Raw genomic sequence first — 23,133 nt, forward strand, 5'->3', positions numbered from 1 at the left:
ATGAGATAGATGGATGGCATCACCGACTCTATGGATATGAGTCTGAGTAAACTCTGGGAGTTGGTGATGGACAGGGACACCTGGTGTGCTGCAGTCCATGGGGTCACAAAAAGTTGGACACAACTGAGCAACTGAACTGAATAATGTTTTACTTATCTCTTTCATTTTCACCACCAAATCTTGGTATTTCTCCTTTCTTGTTATGTTGGAAGTTTTATGAAAAAGGTAGATCATGATCATTTTTTTTGGTAACCATAATCTCATATTGGAACCACTTCCCCTTTCCCAGCCTTCTCACGCATCTCCATCTCATTTCCCTCACGTTGAAGGTGATTTATGTGCCCCAAACCTCATTTGGAATATTCTCTCGTGTCATGAACTTCAGAAGTCTTCATGGCTCCCATTGTCTACCAATTAAATTATTCCTTGTCAAATTTCCTATTTACTTACCCCAGGTAGCTACAGTCCAAGCTTCATCTTGTAGGAACCAGGGCCTTGTACATAGTTTATGAGATTTAGATTTTGGTTTGTTTACTTGGTTGCTTGACAAATTTCTCATCCAAAGAAGGTCATGGTAGATTAATTCCAACTAGAGCTACTTATCCTTGTCCTTCTGGATCTGATAGTTCATCCACACAAACATAGGATGTCTTTACCTAAGGAATGTTCAATTTAGATCATACTGCTTCTTTATACACATTTATTTTTTATAACTCAAACTAGATTGATTTCCTAAGCATGCTGCAATAGGCTCTTATATTCATCAAGTGAAAAGACAATTGCCTGCATCCTAGAGTAGGGATAGCATGATGCTCTCAACTATTGAGAATGGGTGAGAGCAGTCCAAGACCCTCTCCCAGCAAAGGCCACTAAAGAAAGTAAAGGTTTTCCCCAAAACTTCCCTTTTGTTGGACACTTACATAATGAGTTTCAAGTTTATATGTAAGGACTTAAATCCCATCTCCTCATTTTCCAGATAAACTCCAAACAATACCATATAGTGTTCTGACTTACCCTTTGGACATCTATTTCGAAGAACTGAGATCTGCTCATCTCTGCTTTAGCATTGCCTCATGGCTATAAACTTTTGTAACCTGCAGAAGGAAAGCAATCTCTATTTCAGGTTCTTCTTTCTGTTGCATCAGAGAAAGAAAACTTTCCTTTCTCACCTGATTTCTGATGGTCCTATTCTGGATCCAGACTTACTTTTTGCCTGTATATTTGTCCCCCATATCTATCTGTCTGTCTCTCAATCCATCCATCCATCCATCTATCTAATCTCTGTACTAGACCCCTAGACAGTATCTAACAGATGCTAAGAACAGAAAGTTTCTTTCACTGGTCAGTTTTCCATGGTACAACCCAACCCCCTGTAAGATATGTAACTCTTCTTAATTTTATAGAGGTAAGAACCCTTAATATAAGATAGCCCTCCCCACTTAATGGTTTTTTAAGTATATAATGCAGTGTGGTTATCCATAGGCTGTATTATACAACAGATGTCTAGAAGTTATTCATCTTGCATTGCTGACATTTTATACACATTGATTAGTGATTCCTTATTTTTCCCTCCCTGCAGTCTCCGATAACCACCATTCTACTCTTTGCTTCAGTGAGTTTGGCTATCTGATATACCTCATACACATATATTCATGCAGTATTTATCCTTATGTGATTGGCTTATTTTATATAATATGCTCAAGATTCATCCAGAACCTCTTTTCTAAAGGGTTATGAGTATAGCTATTACACAGTATTCTGGAAGTATCAATCAAATTTGGCACAGGTTTACTTATTTTTTTTCACTTCAGCTTGATAACTGCAATCTGTTCTGTGAAGATCCAAAGGGCAGCCATGACAGTAGTCACTGGCATACTGTGAGCAACCTACAAAATTCCCTCTGATCTCATCTCACAGCATGGCCGTGGGTGGTATCTCCCAGGGGATTGGAGAAGACAGTCCAGATTCTGGAGTGAGTCTCCTCTCATCCTACTGGTTATGATTGTTTAGAGTACTGTGATACAGAGTGTGGGCTTTATAGTTCAACTTGCCCCAAATTGCTTGTGTCACTATGCTCCCTCAGTTCTGTATCACATACCAGGTACAGAGGGATTCTGATCAGTGCTCCTGTGTGTGCACTCACATACACACACACTTTATTGTAGAATACCCTGTGCATTATGAGATCTACACAGCAAAAATTTTTGTTGTTGATGTCCCTTACCATATAGTTTCCTTGAAGACCATGGATTATTTTTATAGTCACTTAAATGATATACAATAAGAAATGTAAATCTGTTATAAAGGGAAATATTATGCAATAAAAACTAAGGCAGTTATACTTATTCACCATTATAAGTAAACTACACCAGCACAGATTACTGAGCTTAACCATGGCCATTTGGATGAGGGCTTTGCGGTTCCCCTCCATTAAATACTCTCTGTAATGGGTGACATCCTTGACAGGGAGAAGGAAGCATGGGGAAGAGGAAGAAGTAGCATGACTTGGACCCACGCTTATTCGCTGTAAGCAACCAGCTCTCCCACCCCACATCTCTCCACCCTCTGCCATGGGAGGAGGAAAATAGTACTGCATGGATGTCAGAGACGGTTTAGCTTTGTATGGGTGTTGGTCTTGATAATAAGTACCCTGTGCTTAAAACATCATCAGTGATATTTAGACCAGAGGGAAGGAGTAAAGTGCCATAGGCCATTGGAAAATGAAAAGTAAAAAATCTGGAGTTTAGATCTTCTCAGGAAAAATTTATTTCAATATGTAGTTTTGGAAGGAGGGCTATTCTATACAACACAGTTTATCAGGATATAAAGAGTATAGGGCATAGCCTTCTTGTTAGTTACTTATTCTCTTCTTTATATGAAAAGACAGTGGTTCCCTGAGTGATATGAGGACCTTATGTTCTAACCCAGGACCAGTTAGCCTAGGTTGGGAAAATTCTTAATGAATGACTTCAAATTCAGCAGTTCCTTCAAAGAGAATTAAAACTTTTAAAATCACAACATTCCCTGCGTTCATGTGACAAGTGGTAGGACTAACATTTGTGAGATTATATTATTCATTGAGACTACAGAGATTTGGAATGAGAATGCATTCACAGGCCCTTTTAAACAATGTGACAATTCTCCAGGTATGCACATCAAACTTGGGAACCATGATTCTTAGGGGATGGAGAATGAAGCTACCATGGTTGTTATTTTAATAAACTTCTTATCGCCTTTAATGTTCAACAGTTTATTTGTCCATAAATCTTGCAGATAAAACTCATCCAGCATTATTATTGTCATTTTTAGATTTTTAATATCAAGATTGAAAAGAACACATATAATGCATATTTAAAACCAATGGTGAATCTTATAAACCAGGAATGTGGGTAAGCTCAGAGAATTCTGAGGAAGTCTTTTTGGTTGCTAGGTAGCTGAGAATATAGTGTAAGAAAACATCTGGCAAGAGGGGCTTAGCCAGGGCCATAGACTTGAACATCTGGGCTGACACTGACAGTTATCCAAACCCTGTACATATCACCAGACTTCAGAACATTCTGACTCCAACTGCTGCCCTTTAGAGCATCTCATAGCACAAAATCACAGACATAATTATTTTCCCCAAAATACCAATTTTAAAACATTTGTGGATATATTTTTTTAATCCATCATCTTCACCCAAAGAGTTAAAACCATTCAAAAGACAGAGGCCTGGTCTTGCTTTAAATTTGCATTAGTTTTCTGAGCCATTTTTGAGGATTTTGAAATTGAGAAAAGAGATTTCATACCCAAAGACTAGAAATGAATTGCGTAGGCAATTTTTTTTCTATTTAAAGTTAATAGGATTTACTATGTAAACATCTTTTAATATTCAGCTTTGGGTTTTACTTTTTCAGGAATTTATACATGCTAGCAGTATCTTCATCACTGAACAGATGATGGCTATCATGGTATTCTCATTCAGTCTGAACAGGCAGAGCCCATGAGCTCTGGACATCACCAGAGTAGGATTCTCAAATCTCAGTTTGAGCACCAGCCTTGTGTTTTATAAGCCATAAATGACAGACTTAGCTTCTTCTAATCACAGCAACCTTGTCTAACTCAAGGTTGTGATGATCTAACTCACAGTTGTGATGATCTAACTCATAATTTTGATGATCAAACCCAAGACATAGACTATCTTGTACAGACATAAAGATCCACAGAGCATCACTGTGTGTCCATTGATGACCAGGGACTGGTGAAAGACAGGCCCATTGTGGCTGCAGTTGCATTAGGACTGAATTTTTTAGCATTGCACAGACATACTACACCATGGACCAAACAATTATTGATACTTTCTAGCTAGTCAGATAAATGTTAAGGAGGGAGAGCATAACTCCATAGCCGAACTCCATAAGAAAAGAGACAAAGGGGCTTCCCTGATGGCTCAGCAGTGAAGAATCTGTCTGCCAGTGCAGGAGAAACAGGTTCCATCCCTGGGTTGGAAAGATCCCCTGAGAAGGGAATGACAACCCACTCCAGCAGTCTTTCCAGGAAATCCCATGGACAGAAGAGCCTGGCAGGCTATAGTCCACGGGGTCGCAAAAGGGTCAGACACAACTTAGCTACTAAACAAAAACAACTAGAACTCACATTTTTGAGGAGAAAGAAACCCATAGTGCTTTACTGATCTTAACAGACCTTGGTTCCGACTGGCAGGAATTTCTAGTTTCAGTTCTGCCTGTGAACTGATTTTCAGGTTCTACTAAGTAGCCACAGTCCCAGCATGGAGTCTCAAGCATGAAGATCTCTACTGCAGTCTTGGCTGGCAGCTTTACTGGAGCAAAACATTATTGCTACAGAAAACTGGAGGCTGTGAATTTTCCTTTCTTTATTGTGTGCGTGTGTGTGTGGTTGTTGTTGGATTATTTGCTTTGTTTGAGCCCTTGAACCCTATGACTCTGATATATAATAATGATACCTGCTGAACCCCAATGAGATGCTGCCTCCAAGTTTTTACCAGTTAGTCTATAGTTGGAGAGTTGTATCAGAAAACAGTACTAACAAAATTGATCAATTACAGTACAGTAATTGATCAGGTTTACTTAATAAATATTTAAATGACTGACTCAATGAATGAGTTTAAGATGTGATTCTTGAAATGTGAAATTATAAAAACAGCATTCCCCAATAAAGAAATAACACATAGGACTCATTAGCAGGAGAATGAAATGCTACTTCTGTTAGAGGTTTTAAATTTTCCAGTGGCATTTCTTAGCACTGGTGGCCCTATTAAGCCCTGTTATTTTCTTCCTAATTTGCACCATTTAGAAATGATTTTCATTTAACTTTCCCATGGCTCATTTTTCTCCTTTGGAACATTTCCATATGATTCTCTGATAAAGTCCAGGCTTTAACACATTTCCATCATAAAACTCTAATAAGGACCAACTAAATAGCAATATGAAATAGCCAGAACATAAAGGACTGACATGAGAAGAAATTGGGCATCTGGATAGTACATTTTTATTCTTGAATGCCTGCTGCCTTTTTGCCTCTTGTGGGTGTTGATCCTCTAGGTAAGAATCCATGCCTGATGAGCAAGGTCTCTAAAGAAACAACTCACAATTCTTTAAAGACAGCCTTTCTTTCCTGTAGCTAAATCATCAGGCAGCACCTTTTGATAACCGTGATGGATATCCTTCACCAAAGCCCTATAATGGAAAGAAAAGGATTTCATTTTTGTTTCCTCTTAATATCCTTTAAGCTTTGTAAAATACTTACATGTTCCATTCACGAACTTGTTTTCTCTAGAAAATTAGGTGAGGGTTGTTTAGCAATCAGTGCCCCTTCAAAAATTAGTTTCAATTCAACAAATACTGACTGGACATCACCCCCTCCTCTACAATATAGACATCATAGAAACAGTTTCTGCCTTCCTAAGATTTACAGGTTTTGTTCAGGTACTCATGTTAACACACACTGATATATCCAGGTCTGACTGGTTAAAACCAGAAGCATATTTATGAGTGGAGTTTCAAATTGTGTTTCTCTTGGCATGATCTTTCAGTAGATTTATGGTACAAAGTAGACATTAAGACTAGTGAGAAAAAAGAGCTCCAATAAGTGAGAAAATAGGAGAAACAGAGAGGAGTCAGTATTTGGGTCATCTGATGTGAACAGCTGACTCATTGGAAAAGTCCCTGATGCTGGGAAAGATTGAAGGCAGGAGAAGAGGCATTAGAGGATGAGATGGTTGGATGGCATCACTGATGCAATGGACATGAACTTGGGCAAACTTCAGGAGATGGTTAGGGACAGGGAGGCCTGGCATGCCGCAGTCCATGGGGCTGCAGAGTCCTACACAACTGTGTGACTGAACAACAACAGAGGTGCCATGGGGTCTCAAAGAGTCGGACGAGATTGAACAAATAACTGAGTACCAAAGACATGCCAGGTGGAGTCATGGGAAAGGCCCTGTGGAAGTGGTAGGATTTACTTGAACTTTGAAGGAAGGAAGAGGTGTATCAGCCAGAAATGACTGTAAAAGAAATATTAAAATGGCAGATGCATACAGGGGAAAAATAGGCAAATCCATGTGATGGAGAATCTTCTTCAAGAAGTCCTACTTTTCACAGCATTATTTAAGAAGGTGGGTCAACATCTCCCTGCACAGACCTGCTCCCTCTCTTCTCATAGCTTATCAGCAAAGTTAGTGACTTCACTACACTGTGGTGTTGGAGAAGACTCTTAAGAGTCCCTTGGACTGCACGGAGATCCAACCAGTCCATTCTGAAGGAGATCAGCCCTGGGTGTTCTTTGGAAGGAATGATGCTAAAGCTGAAACTCCAGTACTTTGGCCACCTCATGCGAAGAGTTGACTAATTGGAAAAGACTCTGATGCTGGGAGGGATTGGGGGCAGGAGGAGAAGGGACGACAGAGGATGAGATGACTGGATGGCGTTACCGACTCGATGGACGTGAGTCTGAGTGAACTCCGGGAGTTGGTGATGGACAGGGAGGCCTGGTGTGCTGCAATTCATGGGGTCACAAAGAGTCAGACATGACTGAGTGACTGAACTGAACTGAACATGTCGATTACTGGAGCATAAAGAATAAAACCAGTAAACTAGTACAAGACCAGGAGTTCAAATGTGTATATCAAAGATACATGCAACTAAACAGTTTTTCATTTCCCATCTGACCCTGGGGCTTTATATGGGAGGGAGGGTGAAAGTGTAAACTGCGCTTGCTACTGAGAGCTTTAGAAAAATAGGTCCCTCTCACCGAGAATATCCCATCCATTTGCTCTCAGATCCATGCATGAGCTGTGGGAAAATTACTTTTTTAATTAAGTTCTTCACCTCCCCCATTTGTGCAAGTGCTTTAGCAGGCTTTCTTCTATCTCACACATGTGTACTCAGTTGCTCTGTCATGTCTGACTTTTTGTGACCCCATGCACTGTAGTCTGCCAAGCTCCTCCATTCTTGGGACTATCCCAGCAAGAATATTGGAGTAGGTTGCCATTTCCTACTCCAAGAGATCCTCCCGACCCGGGAATCGAACTTGCGTCTCCTGTGGCTCCTGCATTGGCAGGCAGATTCTCTACTGCTGCGCCACCTGGGAAACCCCCTTCTATCTCATAGGAAAGCCAAAAAGCTTTCTTTAAATTATCTGATACATATTGAAGAGTTTATAGAACAAACTTGTAAATTTAGTGAAAGCTTAATTTCCATGAAGTTGGGTCTGCTAAAACCTCAGCCATCATCAGCTTAGTTTCCTAGTGTCTCTTGGATCTGGGTCATGTCTTTTCATTTTTATAGATTTTTCTCTTACCTATACTACCCTATGAGTTCGGGGGAGACAGACTTACCTCCCTTACAAGTTGTCACTTCCTTATTCTAATGCAGGCACTGCTTCTAACCCTTTCATTCTGTTCTTATCAGCATTCACAGCATGAAATGTGATTCTTCTATTACTTAATTCCTTCCTTTCCTCTCACTCATTTCCACTCCTACTTTCCCATCTCCTTTCATTTCACCCTCACATATTTTTCACTTTGCAGTTTTCCTTATCATCATATGCTCGACATGAGAGAGCCAAATCGAACCCCACAGTTAAAAATAGTTTCTGACATTATTTGCGATTCCTAAGATGTAGCCTCACAAATTACCTTTTCTCATCTGATTTCCATCTCACATGCTGACAGTGCTCCAATCTTGGTTTCTGATTATCCCATTACATAGTGCTTTCCCTTACATTTAGAGGAAACTTGCAAGTAATGGTTCTGTTTGGATAGCACTACCTAGTCATCATTTACAATTTTATGGAACTGGAAAGGCCAGGAGAGGAAAGACATGGGGCTCAAGTTCTTGTTTAAAAGGGAAAGCATTAAATAACTATTTTGGTAATAGTTAGAATCACTACTCATCATCGTGCTACACTGGAGCCACTTTGTGATTGAGAGTAACATACCACATTACCAAGTCGTGTCTGACTCTCTTGCTGTAGCCCACCAGGCCCCTCTGTCTATGGGATTTCCCAGGCAGGAATTCTGGAGTGAGTTTTTATTCCCTCCTCAAGGGGATCTTCCTGACCCAGGGATTGAACCTGCATCTCCTACATTGCAGGTAGATTCTTTACTGCTGAACACTGGGAAATCATACTAAAACATATTAGTATCATAGGACAGGATAACTTTTTCTTACCAAGGGGGAATGCTGTGTTCTCTGTTGAGGAGTAATGCATTTAAAATTCATTCTTAAAAAGGCAAATGCAATTGCCTACACAATGTTATAATATTTCAGGAAAAACTCATCACAAATAAATGCATAGGAATTAACCTAACAATTCATTTACTGCATTCATTGTTTTTACTATATAATCTGCATGTATTCAGTCTGTCATCATGCACAGCATTTATCATGTGTGTGTGTTTGTCTTGTGTATGTGTGTGTCTGTGTTTTAGCTATGTTCTGAAAACATCCTATAAATAGCTAAATTCATGTAAAGCCACAATGCCCAGAAGGCTGGATGATTACCTGTTAGCATTGATCGTTTGGGTATAGAAAAAGAAATGTCTAATACAAATAATACCATTTTTCTTATGCATTCTAAGAACCTCTTATATTCAAGAGTAAATTTTCCTTACATATATTCATTTCAGTTGACCTCGTAAAGTACATTGGAGAGTACAGTATACCATGTAATTGAGAGCCGGACCTCTAATATATGCTATGTGAGATCTTTGGGGGAATGAAAAGATAATGGAATTCCTATTCTTGGTGGGAGATAATAGTCATTATTATCCTTTTTTCTCTTCTGCAAAGGCACACTATCGTATTTTAGTTGATGGTCCCCATATGTTTTTTTAGGTACATTAGTAATTTCAAAGAAGCCAAATATATCTTGCTTTGAGGGAATGCAGTTTAGCTCTTGGGGCCAGACTATAGCTCCTGGATTATGTTCAGCAGACTTTACTAAAAGATAGGCTGTTTTTCCATGACTTGGATAGTTCCACATAATTTTCTTCTCCTTTCCTGTTCTTGACAGGTGCATGAGGCAGTCCCATGTTACAGTGAGTGCAATCAGTATTCCTGGGTTGTAGAGCACTGGTCTCCATGCAAAATCCACAATGAGCTGAGGTCCCCGCGCTGTGGAGGAGGAACGCAATCTAGGAAAATCAGGTGTGTGGCCATGGAGACATTTGGGAAATGTGACAGTGGAACTTACATATTTTTATGAAAACAACAGTGTTGCTGATCCAAGTACACTCTGCTTCTCAAACCGTATCTTCTGGCTTTTGCCCATCATAAAAAAAAAAAAAAATGTATTTATTTAGCTGCACCAAGTCTTTGCTGTAGCATGAGGGATCTATTTCCCTAACCAAGGATGGAATCCAGGACCCCTGCATTGGGAGCATGGAGTCCTAGCCACTGGACCATCAGGGAAGTCCCTGCTCATCTTTAAGTATTCCTGAACACATAGGACCCTTGAGTTGCCATGTATATTGTGGGATTCTATCTGCATGGCAGCCACAGTCCTGAACATTTCCTGCAAATGACTTCAGTGGAAAAACCAACTGCATGGAAAACCATCACATCCCTCCAATGATGTATGGCCATCACTGCTGACAAATTAGATGATTTAGACTCTGATGCCAGGTCACTCTTTTGCTCTATGGTTAGTATAACTGATGGACATTATCTTAATTTTGGATGTCAATATCTTGAAAAAGTCAATGTAAACCCCCAAAATTAGACTTCAGAATGCAATATGAGAATAACCTGTGACCAACCTAGATAGCATATTAAAAAGCAGAGACATTACTTTTCCAACAAAGGTCCATCTATCTAGTCAAAGCTATGGTTTTTCCAGTAGTCATGTATGGATGTGAGAGTTGGACTATAAAGAAAGCTGAGCACAGAAAAATTGATGCTTTTGAACTGTGGGTTGGAGAACACTCTTGAGAATCCCTTGGACAGCAAGGAGATCAAACCAGTCAATCCTAAAGGAAATCGGTCCTGAATATTCATTGGAAGGACTGATGCTGAAGCTGAAACTCCAAATCTTGACCTGAAGTGAAGTGCCAACTCATTGGAAAAGTCCCTGATGCTGGGAAAGACTGAAGGCAGGAGGAGAAGGGGTTGACAGAGGATGAGATGGTTGGATGGCATCAGCGACTCGATGGACATGAGTTTCAGCAAGCTCCAGGAGTTGGTGATGAACAGGGAAACCTGGCATGTTGCAGTCCATGAGGTTGCAAATAGTCAGACATGACTGAGTGACTGAACTGACTGAACCAGTGGTCCAGTGGTTAGGATTCAGCACTTTCACTGCCAAGGGCACAGTCTTAATCCTTGATCAGGGGACTAAGACCCCACAAGCTGGTTTGTGCAGCCAAAAAAAAAAAAACGTCTATTTAGAAATGATTTGGGAAAAAAGAGGATAATTTTATTATCAACTGAGGAAAATAGCAATGAATGTTAAAGAAAATCATAAGCCAAAGTATTAATCGTAAATAATGATTTAGTATGTAAGCTCAAGAAGAAATCAACAATAGTGTAGTCATCTTTTCAGTTGCATGAGTGTAGTATGTCATTCTGCTATATTTAGGAAGCTTCATTTCAAATTGACACACTATGGCTGAATCGGGTATCTCCCTAACGAGTTATCTTTGAGATTGAAGTCAGTTGCCAGGGAACACCCAACTTCTATACGTTGGTGTAATTCAACACCAGTGAACTTAGTTTATTCAGTGATTCAGGATATATCCATCATTTATGAGACCTGGCCCCATTGTCACAAAGTCACTGGTAGACACGTTGAAACAGCCACCGGCAAAATTGCAGAGGTGCTCCTCATCACCAACCCGGGCAAAACGCTCGTAAACATATTGTCTTTCTTTCCATTTTCACTGCCTTTTCCCCTGGGGAAAGCTCAGGCTGTCACAGACTTGGGCTTCTACCTCTTTTTCTTCAAAGTCTGTCTCTTGTGTCCTATTTTCTCATGGCTTTGAGAAATGACTGACTAGCCTAGCTTATCAGGTAATACGTGTAAATGAGCTGTGGCATCACTCACTCTCATCCCAGCCTGGCCTCTTAGCAGTATTAAAGCAAAGTCCCACGAGAGAGAGGAAAGCTTTAAGAGAATAAATTGCTACCGGCAGAATTGTGGCAGGTTGATTGAGGAAAAACACACTTGAACAAGAGGGCCTTTAAGCCATACCTCTCAGCTCAAATGGATGAAGCCTGGTATAATAAAAACAGGACAGCTACCAAATATCATGTGTTGTGGGTTGAACTGTGTCCCTCCCCCCCCTAAAAAAAAAATCTATGTATTAAGTACTAACCTGCAATACCTGAGAATGTGGCTGTATTTGGAACCCTAACCCTCAACCCAAAAATGGCAAAAGGAGGGATTTTCAAAAAAGAAAATGTAATCAGTGGTTTTAATGATTCTGAGAAGTTTACTAAAACAATAATTGACTATTGAGTTTGGGGCTTCCCTGGTGGCTTCGACGGTAAAGCGTCTGCCCTCAATGTGGGAGACCTGGGTTCAGTCCCAGGGTTGGAAAGATCCCCTGGAGAAGGAAATGGCAATCTACTCCAGTACTCTTGCCTGGAAAATCCCATGGACGGAGGAGCCTGGTAGGTTCATGGGTCGTAGAGAGTCGGACAGTACTGAGCGACTTAACTTTCACTTTCACTTTCATTGAGTTTGGCAAAGGGGAATCTATTGATGATATCAGTTTTGTCTGGAATGATGATAAAAGTGTGATTAAAGTAAGTCCAAGAGGTAATAAGGGAGGAGGAGGATGTGGGGATAGTGGATATAGCCATGCTTTAAAGCAGTTTTGTAATGGCTTTGAGTAGAAATGAAAATGATGACCAAAGGGAGAGATATGGCAAGGACATTGATGCAGGATATGCAACAGCATTTTCATTTGAAAACAGCTTCAGTTTCAGTCTATGTAAGTCTTTACTTTTGTGTTTGTCAGAATCACTGGAAGACTCTCTTCTTAAATCACATGTGAAATAAATAATCCTAGAAACCTATATTTTGGAAACAAAATGAAAGAAGGCTAATGTGGTAAACAGAATGATAGCTCCCCAAAATATTCACATTCTAACCCTTGAAATTTGTGAATATGTTACGTTAAATAGGAAAAGGGTCTTTGCAGATGTGATTAGGGAAGATTGTCCTGGATCCTCTGGATGGGAACAATTTATTCACAAGTATCCTTAAAAATGGATGAGGGGATGGGAAAGGAAAAAAGTAAGACACAGAGAGGTACAAGGCTTTGAGGAGAGAGAAAGGGGCCATGGCCCCAAGGAACGTGAGTGGCTTCTAGACTATGAAAGAGGTTAGGAGACGATTCTGCCCTAGAGCCTCCAGGAAGGAATGTAGCTTTGCCAGACTGCTGATGTTAGTCTAGTGAGTTCCATGTTGGATTCCTATACTACAAAATTGTAAAATAATAAATGTGCATTGTTTAAGTCATGAAGGTAGTGATCATTTTGTTCACTATGTTAACTTTCCCTAAACCTTGTTATCAGTGTGATGTTCCCATCCTTAGTTGGGCCATGTGTTCTCCAACTCAAAGACCTGTTTTGTGACCCTATACAGATACTAAACCTTCAGTTACCAGCAGGGGCAGGGTTGGGGTCATCACCTAGCTCTGTGTATTGGGAAAGGGCATCTCAGAACTTAGGTACTTCTTAAATATAAACACAATAAATCCTCCAGTTTTTCTGCCTCACCTTCTTTCACATTTCCAAAGGTACTTGGTGCCACAGATTCCTGAATTTTTCAAGTATTCTGATGTGTGAATGGAATTACTTTCTTTGTTTTCTTTTGAAGGCTTAGTGATCAGTTTTCTCTGTGTGCTAAGACACCACTAGCCCATCTATTTCCCTTCGTTGCCTTTGTCCTTTCCCATGTTTTTTGTCCTTGCAAGATAATGCATTTCCTTCTCCCCTGTTTTTTTTGTATTAAATTCCTTTGCTATTGTTTTTGTGGCATATTGGGAGCAGACAAAGACTAATGCATATGTCCAACTGGACACCATTGACCAGAAGTATTACCTCTTCTTTTTTAAGCGAAATCATAAAGGAATATCAGCTGAAGAGTGTACAGGCAAGAAGGAAAGCAATTTTCAGCTTTTAAGTTTGCCCAGGGAAAGGCATTAAAGCCATTTAGTGGTTCCTCCTTCCAGTATTGACTATTACCACAGGAGAAATTAAAGTCTATAGATGACTCTGTACCTTGCCTCCCTACATTAGAAGACATGACTTACATCTCCTCTCTGTTTACCATTTTCTGTTAACCTGCTTTATACAGTATCTATTTTTTTTTTTATTACTTAGCACCTCATAAAGTTTATTTTGTACCAGGTCATAGACTTCGGTGCAGTTTTCCTTAATAAAAAAAAAAAAAATTATATAAAAGAAACTCCTAATGCATAGGGTAATTCATTCCAGTATAGTATGATTTGTAAAAGCTAAAAGCTTTTCCAGCTGAAGCTTTCCAGCACAGCCCTCCTAAGTTGCTTATTCCTTGTCTGTGGCTTTGTATCTGAAAGTAGCAGATCAGCAAATGGCACCATTTGTCTTAACATCATTGTCATTTTCACCTTTACTTTGATCATTATCATTGGAAGAAGGAATCTTGTCCTTTTTTTTTTTTTTTTTTTTCCTTTCAGTTCTGTACCTTAGCAGCCAAGTAAAGGCATGGTTCAAAGTAAGCCCCTCAAAATATTTAATAAATAAATCATTATTAACAAATCACTTTGTATTCCAACACCAAACAAAAGAGGCTTATATACAGCAAGTCTTTATCAAATATTTTTGAGAAAATAATTTAAATATTAACTTTGAGTTGGGATATAATATAAATGGAGAGAAATGGCCACAGCATAGGGTACAGCTCCATGAATTTACACAATATAAACTCATCTGTGTAACCAACCCAGAGGCCAAGACACAAAGTTTTACCAGGACTATGTAAGCCCCTATCGGTCAATAACCATTCCCACAGGGGTAACTGCTATTCTGTCTTCTGACACCATAGATGAGTATTGCCTGTTAAGTGTCTGTGAAGGGAACTGTATAGTCTGTACTCTTTTCTGTACTCTTTTTGTGTCCAGCTTCTTTTTTTCAACATTGAGGTTGTGAGCTCCATTCATGCTCTTTTGTGCAACAATAGTAATGAATTCTTATTACTTAATTATCACAATATATTTGTCCATTTTACTGTGGCTGAATAGCTATTGTAGATATACTACTATTAATTCTACTTTGGCTAATTACGAATAGTGGTGCCATAAACATTTCCAAGCAGGTTTTTTTTTTTTTTTTTACAGGGAGATCCACATTTCTCTTCTGTATATAAATAGAAGTGGAACTGTTGGGTTACATTGTGTTTATATGTTTAGTTTTAATAGACATACCACCAATTAGTTTGCCAAAGAGTTTATGCTCCAACCAGCAGAGTGAGAAGAGTTACAGTTGCTCCATATTCTTGCCAACCCTCACTATTTTCCATGTTTTTGATATAAGCCATTCTGGCAGGTATATAGCAGTATAACTCTTTGGTTTTAATTTGATTAAATCAGCAGCATGATTATTTATCCCATCCTCATCAGCATTTATCTCAGAGCAACGATAATACGTGCATCAGTAGCACATGCTCAACTGCTGCAGGAAAATGCTTGTGTGTTGCCCTTTGGTTTATAATGTGAAAATTCCTTACTGAAATGCAGAAAATACCTAAAAGAAAAATATGTTCAAATGTTTTTTCAGTACTTTGCCATGACCTTAAATATATTGAACAAAAACTAGGGAACTTTAGATGCTCTGAGCTAGAAGTCCAGGAAAAGTCTGAGAGAGTCATAGGAACAATCCAAGGTCTAGTTATTACCAAGTGATGGATTTATTCAGAGGAAAACGTTCAAGATTCGTTACAATGAAAAGACCTAAGTAATATATTGTAGATAGTTCTCTTTAGATGGAGAGTTCTTCAAAGATGAGTATTGTCTCTAGTCTTTTCCTGCTCTGCTGAATAAATGGCTCTGCCCTGAGTTACCACTCAATAAAGTCTGGTTGGGTTTCCCTCGTGGCTCAGCTGGTAAAGAATCCACCTGCAATGCGGGAGACCTGGGTTCTATCCCTGGGTTGGGAAGATCCCCTGGAGAAGGGAAAAGCTACCCACTCCAGTATTCTGGCCTGGAGAATTCCATGGACTGTGTAGTACACAGGATTGCCAAGAGTTGGACACGACTGAGTGACTTTCACTCACTCACTCAAAGCCTGACTGACTGAAAGGTTTTTTTGTTTGTTTGTTTGTTTTTTGCTCTGGTTTCTCTATCAGTCTTATTTTATGTTTAATTATCTTTGAGGGGTAAGTAATTAGGATATATCATAACTATTTTAAATTTACTCCTCACTGTTTTAAGTGTTCAAGCTATCTTATGATCTTGCATTATAGATGCATGAATGCTGCTGATGGTGAAGGGGGAGCTGTGGATAACAGCCTGTGCAACCAGGATGAGATTCCCCCAGAAACCCAGTCCTGCTCTCTTCTGTGTCCCAACGAATGTGTCATGTCTGAGTGGGGACATTGGAGCAAATGCCCACAGGTAATCTCTCTCCCCTTGTCACTGTTCTAATCCTCCAGGACTGCCATCACTTTCATTCTCTGCATTTTCACAGTGCAGCTCTCCAAAGCATCCTTCTTGTAATATGGGAAAATAATTTTGCCTAAGAAAGAAAGAAAAAAAAAAAAAAGAATTCAGCAAGTAAGACAGAACAATTTAAAATGCCAGTGCTTCTTTAAGGCCTTTATCCTGGGAGTACGAACAAGGGAAAGGAACCTAAAATGGTCACACTAGGATTCAAATGTGTGCCCACTGCTAAAGGGGCTTCTTTGGTACCAAAATCATCCTCATTATAATATGTTGGTTCTGCTCCATTCTTCCGTAGCAGAATCAATATGTCTTAGTACCTCACTGTGTTATTTAGCTTCTGTTAGTGATAAGTGATGATCTGTTTTGCCTCGTGCTATTTTCCCAAAGATAATATGTTCTTTCGCCATGTTCTTCTTCCAAACCTGACAGAAAGTCCTTTTTTGAAAGTCTAAAGCATTTGCCTTTTCCCTCTTTTTTTTCCAAAAAAAAAAAAAAAAATTGGAAGTGTAACAGGAGTATGGCAAAATAAATATTCTTTAAGTAGCACAGTTCAATTTAATATTCTCAGAAGATAAAGTTGGATATTTTAGACTTATGTTTCTGCTTAAAAAGCTAAAAGAGAAAATGAAGATAAGGAGCATATTATATGGCTCCAAATATTGGGAAGGAAAGAATTAGGACACTTTGATTTCAGTGGTGATACTGATTTGTGAAAAGATTGTAGAAAATCTTTGTATGAAAATGGAAAATGCATTTTTAATTTTATTGAAGTATAGTTGATTTAGAATGCTTCATTGATTTCTTCTGTACAGCGGAGTGACTCAGTTATGCATACATGTGTCTTTTCTATATTCTTTTCCATTATGGTTTACCACAGGATATTGAATATAGCTTCCTGTGCTATGCAGTAGGACCTTGTTGTTTATGCATCCTATATATAACAGTTTGCCTTTCCTAATCTCAAACTCGCCTTCTTTCCCTCCCCTCCCCACCGTGACAACCACAGGTCTCTTCTCTATATCTGAGTCTGTTTATCTTTCATAGATATGTTGATTAGTATTGTATTTTAGATCCCACATATAAGGGATATCATATGATATTTGTCTTTCTGACTTACTTCATTTGGTATGATAATCTCTAGGTCCATCTTTGTTGATGCAAGTGGCATTCTTTCACTCTTTTTGATGGCTGAGTAATATTCCATTGTATATATGTACCACATTTTCTTTGTCCATTCATCTGTCTGTGTACATTTATGTTCTTTCCATGCCTTGGCTACTGTAAATAGTGTTGCTGTGAACATAGGGATGCATGCATCTTTTTGAATTATAGTTTTTTTCCTGGGTCTATGCTCAGGAGTAAGACTGCTAGATCATATGGCAACTGTAGGTTTGGTTTTTTTGAGAAACCTCCATCCTTGTTTCCATAGTGGCTGCACCAACTTACATTCCCACAGTGTAAGATGGTTGTGTTTTCTCCACACCCTCTCCAGCGCTCGTTACTTGTAGAGTTTTTAGTAATGGCCGTTCTGACTGGTGTGAAGGTGGTACCTCATTGCAGTTTGATTCACATTTCTGTAATAATTATTGACATTGAGCATCTTTTCATATGCTTATTAGTCACCTGTATGTCTTCTCTGGAGAAATATCTATTCTGCCATTTTTTGATTGGGTTGTTTGTTTCTTTGTTTTTGAATTATATGAGCTGCTTGTATATTTTGGAAATTAAGCCCTTGTCAGTCACATAATTTGCAAATATTTTCTACCATTTCATGGGTTGTCTTTTCATTTTGTTTATGGTATCCTTCGCTACTCAAAAACTTTTAGGTTTCATTAGGTCCCAATTTTTGGTTTTGTTTCTATTGCCTTGGGAAACTGAACTAAAAAACTTTGGTGCAATTTATGTCAAATAATGTTTTGCCTGGAAAATACTTTAAAATCAGTTAATATCCTATATTTTCAGTTTTTGACTATTGATTCCTTATTAATTATTGCTTAGTTGTATCCAACTCTTTGCAACCCATGGACTTTAGCTTGCCAGACTCCTCTGCTCATTGGGATTTTCCAGGTGAGAATACTGGAGTGGCTTGCCAGTTCCTCCTCCAGGAGATCTTCCTAACCCAGGGATTGAACCCATATCTCCTGTGTTTTCCTTTATTGCTGGTGATTTCTTTACCTGCTGAGTCATAGGAAATCCCTTTGTTCTTTGGGGATAGGTTCATACAATGTTAAGTTAAAGAGGCACCAATAAAGGGTAACTTGTAGGAATGGAATGTCCTACTAAGTCATATATTTTGTGTGTAACTTGAATATAATAAAAATTAACATTCCATGAACACTTATTTTGTGCAAGGCACGAGTAAGAATGCTTCCTTTTAGCCTTTGCGATAATCCTACTTAAGTGCATACTGTTATCAGTCCCATTGTATAGCTGAAGGAACTGATTCTCAGCAAGGCTCTTAAAGTAGCTTGCATAAGGTTTCACATTTCAGAAGTTATGGAGCAGTTCATGAGTCATCTGATGGAGCCAGTGCCTTTGATCTCACATTCTCAGCTCACTTATCTTAGAAGAATTAAGGTGGATTTAGACTCAACACTTGTTTCTTTAAGATACAACAGTTGTTTTAAGAACAAAGCTAGTTACTTGAGCTATCTGTATGATTATTCCATGACTGAGGACATAAATTCACATTTTAGAAAGTGTGGCCACATATATTCTTTATTAATCAACTTGCAGAAGAATTACCAACCTGAAAAAGTTTAATTGTAGAGGTTAATATCTTCCTCTGAAGTTTGCAATAAGGAGTTCATGATCTGAGCCACAGTCGGTTCCTGGTCTTGTTTTGCTGACTGTATAGAGCTTCTCTATCTACATCTGCAAAGAATATAACCAATCTGATTTCAGTATTGACCATCCGGTGATGTCCCTGTGTAGAGTTGTTTCTTGTGTCCTTGGAAGAGGATGTTTGCTATGACCGGTGCATTCTCTTGGCAAATCTCCATTGACCTTTATCCTATTTCATCTTGTACTCCAAAGTCAAACTTGTCTGTTACTCCAGGTATCTCTTGACTTCCTACTTTTGCATTCCAATCCCCTATGATGAAAAGGACATCATTTTTTGGGTGTTATTTCTAGAAGGTCTTGTAGGTCTTCATAGAATCGTTCAACTTCAGCTTCATGCCCAAAATTCTCCAAGCTAGGCTTCAACAGTACCTGAACTGAGAACTTTCAGATGTTCAATCTGGATTTAGAAAAGGCAGAGGAACTAGAGATCAAATTTCCAATGTCTGTTGGACTATAGAAAAAAACAAGAGAATTCCAGAAAAACACCTAGTTCTGTTTCATTGACTACACTCAAGTCTTTGACTGTGTGGGTCACAACAAACTGGAAAATTCTTAGAGATGGGAATACCTGACCACCTGATCTGCCTCCTGAGAAACCTGTATGCAGATCAATAAGCAAGAGTTAGAACTGGACATGGAATAACAGACTTGTTCAAAATTGGAAAAGGAGTATGTAAAGGCTGTATATTGTCACCTTCCCTTATTTAACTTATCTGCAAAGTACATTATGCAAAATGCTGGGCTGGGTAAAGCACAAGTCAGAATCAGGATTGCTGATAGAATTATCAGTAACCTCAGATATGCAGATGACACCACCCTTATGGCGGAAAGTGAAGAGGAACTAAAGAGCCTTTTGAAGAATGTAAAAGAGAGATAAAAGCTGATTTAAAACTCAACATTCAAAAAACTAAGATCATGATATCCAGTCTCATCACTAAATGGCAAATAGATGGGGAAACAGTGGAAATGGTGACAGACTTTATTTTCTTGTGCTCCAAAATCACTGCAGATGGTGACTGCAGCCATGAAATTAAAAGACATTTGCTCCTTGAAAGAAAAGTATGACAAACCTAGACAGCATATTAAAAAGCAGAGACATTACTTCAGTGACAAAGGTCTGTCTACTCAAAGCAATGTTTTTTCCAGTAGTCATGTATGGATGTGACAGTTGGACCCATAAAGAAGGCTGACTGCCAAAGAACTGATCCTTCTGAACTGTGGTGCAGTAGAAGACTCTTAAGAGTCCCTTAGACTGAAAGGAGATCAATCATGTCAATCCTAAAGGAAATAACTTTGAATATTCTTTGGAAGGATTGATGCTGAAGCTGAAACTCCAATACTTTGGTCACCTAATGTGAAGAGCCAATTCATTAGAAAAGACCTTGATGCTGGGAAATATTGAAGGCAGGAGGAGAAGGGGACAACAGAGGACAAGATGGTTGGACAGCATCACTGACTCAATGGACATGAGTTTGAGCAAGCTCCTAGAGATGGTGAAGGACAGGGAAGCCTGGCAGGCTGCAATCCATGGGATCTCAAAGAGCAGGATGTGACTGAATGACTGAACAACAACAATAACTATCTCCCTCTCTTTTTTTTTTTCTTCTAGTTTGCTCACAGAAAACTCCATTAAGCTATGATAACTTGGCCATGAAAACATTGCCCCTTTAAGTCAGTGTATCTTGCCACTGACTGAGCTGAAATGCTTGTCTCAGGAGCATGTTATGATGGCCTGGCATTCTGCGTTTCCTTCTTCAAGTTTCCTGGAGGCAATTTTCTTTAAGGTTTGCTTCTCTAAACATAAGCACTCTATTTTTGGAGTGTTTAGAAACTGGAGCTGGAGAAGAGAGTTTAACTTCCCTTCATGTGTCTAGAAGATGACACAGACATTTACTCGCCTGTCAGCATGAAGTGAGGGAGTTGTTTCTTCAAGTGTTTATATTCCTTCTAAGTTACGTATTAATAATAATAATATATCTGACAACAACAATACTGTCATTGAGCCCACCGTATGTAACTGACCCTGCACTTTTCTATGATGTCAGAACACTTACCCACGGTCACTCAGGTCTCTCCAACCACAATGGCCTCATTCTTTCTCAGATGCACACTGCTCTCCAGTGTAAATAAAGACATTAAAATGGAAAAGAAAGGTAATCAGGGATCGTGCCTGATTATTGTCCCTATCTTCAAATATGTTGCATCATTTTAATAAATTGCATCATCTTAGCATAATGTGCCAACATCATGGGTACTTTAAGTGGTGCTCAATGGTGATCATCATCATGATTATACAAAGTTAGTGAGCTGAATCTGTGTGCCTGAAGTTTAACGAGCACTTCAATGAACATTTTCTGAGCAAAACGGAAACAATTATTGTAAATTGTTCTGTGTACTGTGTGCTGATTCTAAATATTGGCCATTATTTGCCAAGTTCTCCTTTGACAGTCTGCAGTGTGACATATGTTAATGAAACCAATTCACTGTGTTATTTTTTTTCTTATTCTTTTTTTTCCCCTAGGTCAGTTCTTTAAAGACAAATACATAAACATACAAACAGAAAATAATTTTTAAGCCAGAATATTTTTGAGACAAATACACATTTATCTTATATATCCACAAAATCTGAAATTTATATTTTGATTTAGTTATAAGAAAGTTATTTAATGTGAAATAAGCTTAATATTTTAAAACATAGATAAGTAAATCAATTTGGCAGTTAATTAAAGAAACTTAGGAAAACCAGTTAACTAATTAAAACTGTTTCTTGAATCCCTGTATTTGTCTTATATTCTGAGGCCAAACGCATATATCCAGACTATCAGTGCATTGAGGAGTTTCCAATTCTCAGTATCTTTTGTTAATACAGTATCTTTTGTTTAGGTGTAGCAAAGGATTCAGTAACTACTAGCAGTCTGTTTATTAGTTCACACAGTGTTCTCTAATAAGATGGTAGGCACTATATCAAATAAGTTAAAATATACTTTCTAACCTCGGGGTCAATGATTTTTACCCAGCTCCTCTGTCCAGTCCTGAAATTGAGTCAGTCTGTCTGGGGTGTTTCCCATGAGTTTCCATGTCTAATAACTTTCCAGGTAATACTGGTTCTGCCATTCTAGGGACATGCTTTAAGTCACAAGGCTCTTAGTCATTGTTATGTCATTGTTATGTCATTATGACATTGTTATGTCATTGCTCTTGGTCATCTTCAAATCCTGTTCTTTGTCAATCTCATTTTAATTACATTTTTTTCATAATCCTACTTATTTATTTTGAGGGGAAATGGCCTTAGAAAATTTACTTCTATGTTTATTGAAATATAATGGACATACAGCACTGAGTAGTTTAAGATATACAGCTTCATGCTTTGACTTTTAATTAATTGCAAATTAATATGTAATTTGACATAATGATGCACATTATGAATTGATTATCACAAAAAAATTAGTGAACTTCCATCACCTCATATAGATTCAAGATTAAATAAATAGAAAAAAGTTTCATCTTCTGATGAGAACTCTTAGGATTTACTCTCTTCAGATCAGATCAGTCGCTCAGTCGTGTCCGACTCTTTGTGACCCCATGAATCGCAGCACGCCAGGCCTCCCTGTCCATCACCAACTCCCAGAGTTCACCCAGACTCACATCCATCGAGTCAGTGATGCCATCCAGCCATCTCATCCTCTGTCATCCCCTTCTCCTCCTGCCCCAATCCTCCCAGCATCAGGGTCTTTTCCAATGAATTACTCTCTTAGCAACATTCATATATAACACACAGCAGTGTTAATTACACGTATCATGTTGTACATCGTGCCCCTAGTACTTATTTCTCTTTTAACTGGAAGTTTGTACCTTTTGCTTGCCTTCCACCAGTTCTTCCTCTCCGCACCCCTGCTTCTGGTAATCACAAATCTAATCTCTTTTGCTATGAGTTTGTTTTTGAAATATAATTGACCTACAACACTTTGTTAGTTCCTGTCACACAGCATGGTTTGTTAAGAACTGAATTGTGTGCCAAGTATAACAAAGAGGACATAAGATGGAGGCATTAAAATTTGTAATGGGGCCATTTTAACTGTCCTGGGAAAAATTGGGGATCAAAAATGGATCAAGCAAAAATA

General features: G+C 38.7%; 1 protein-coding gene across 1 annotated transcript in view; it reads left to right on the forward strand.

Annotated features, from left to right (window-relative positions):
* THSD7B (thrombospondin type 1 domain containing 7B) overlaps positions 1-23,133 on the forward strand; it is a 926,619-nt gene that overhangs the window by 779,567 nt on the left and 123,919 nt on the right. Inside the window, exons 15-16 of the mRNA XM_070380583.1 lie at positions 9,535-9,668; positions 15,970-16,120. Coding sequence (XP_070236684.1) covers positions 9,535-9,668; positions 15,970-16,120 — 285 coding nt within the window. The remainder of the gene's footprint in view (positions 1-9,534; positions 9,669-15,969; positions 16,121-23,133) is intronic.

Source organism: Bos mutus, chromosome 2, assembly GCF_027580195.1.
Source record: "Bos mutus isolate GX-2022 chromosome 2, NWIPB_WYAK_1.1, whole genome shotgun sequence".
Lineage (NCBI taxonomy): Eukaryota > Metazoa > Chordata > Mammalia > Artiodactyla > Bovidae > Bos > Bos mutus.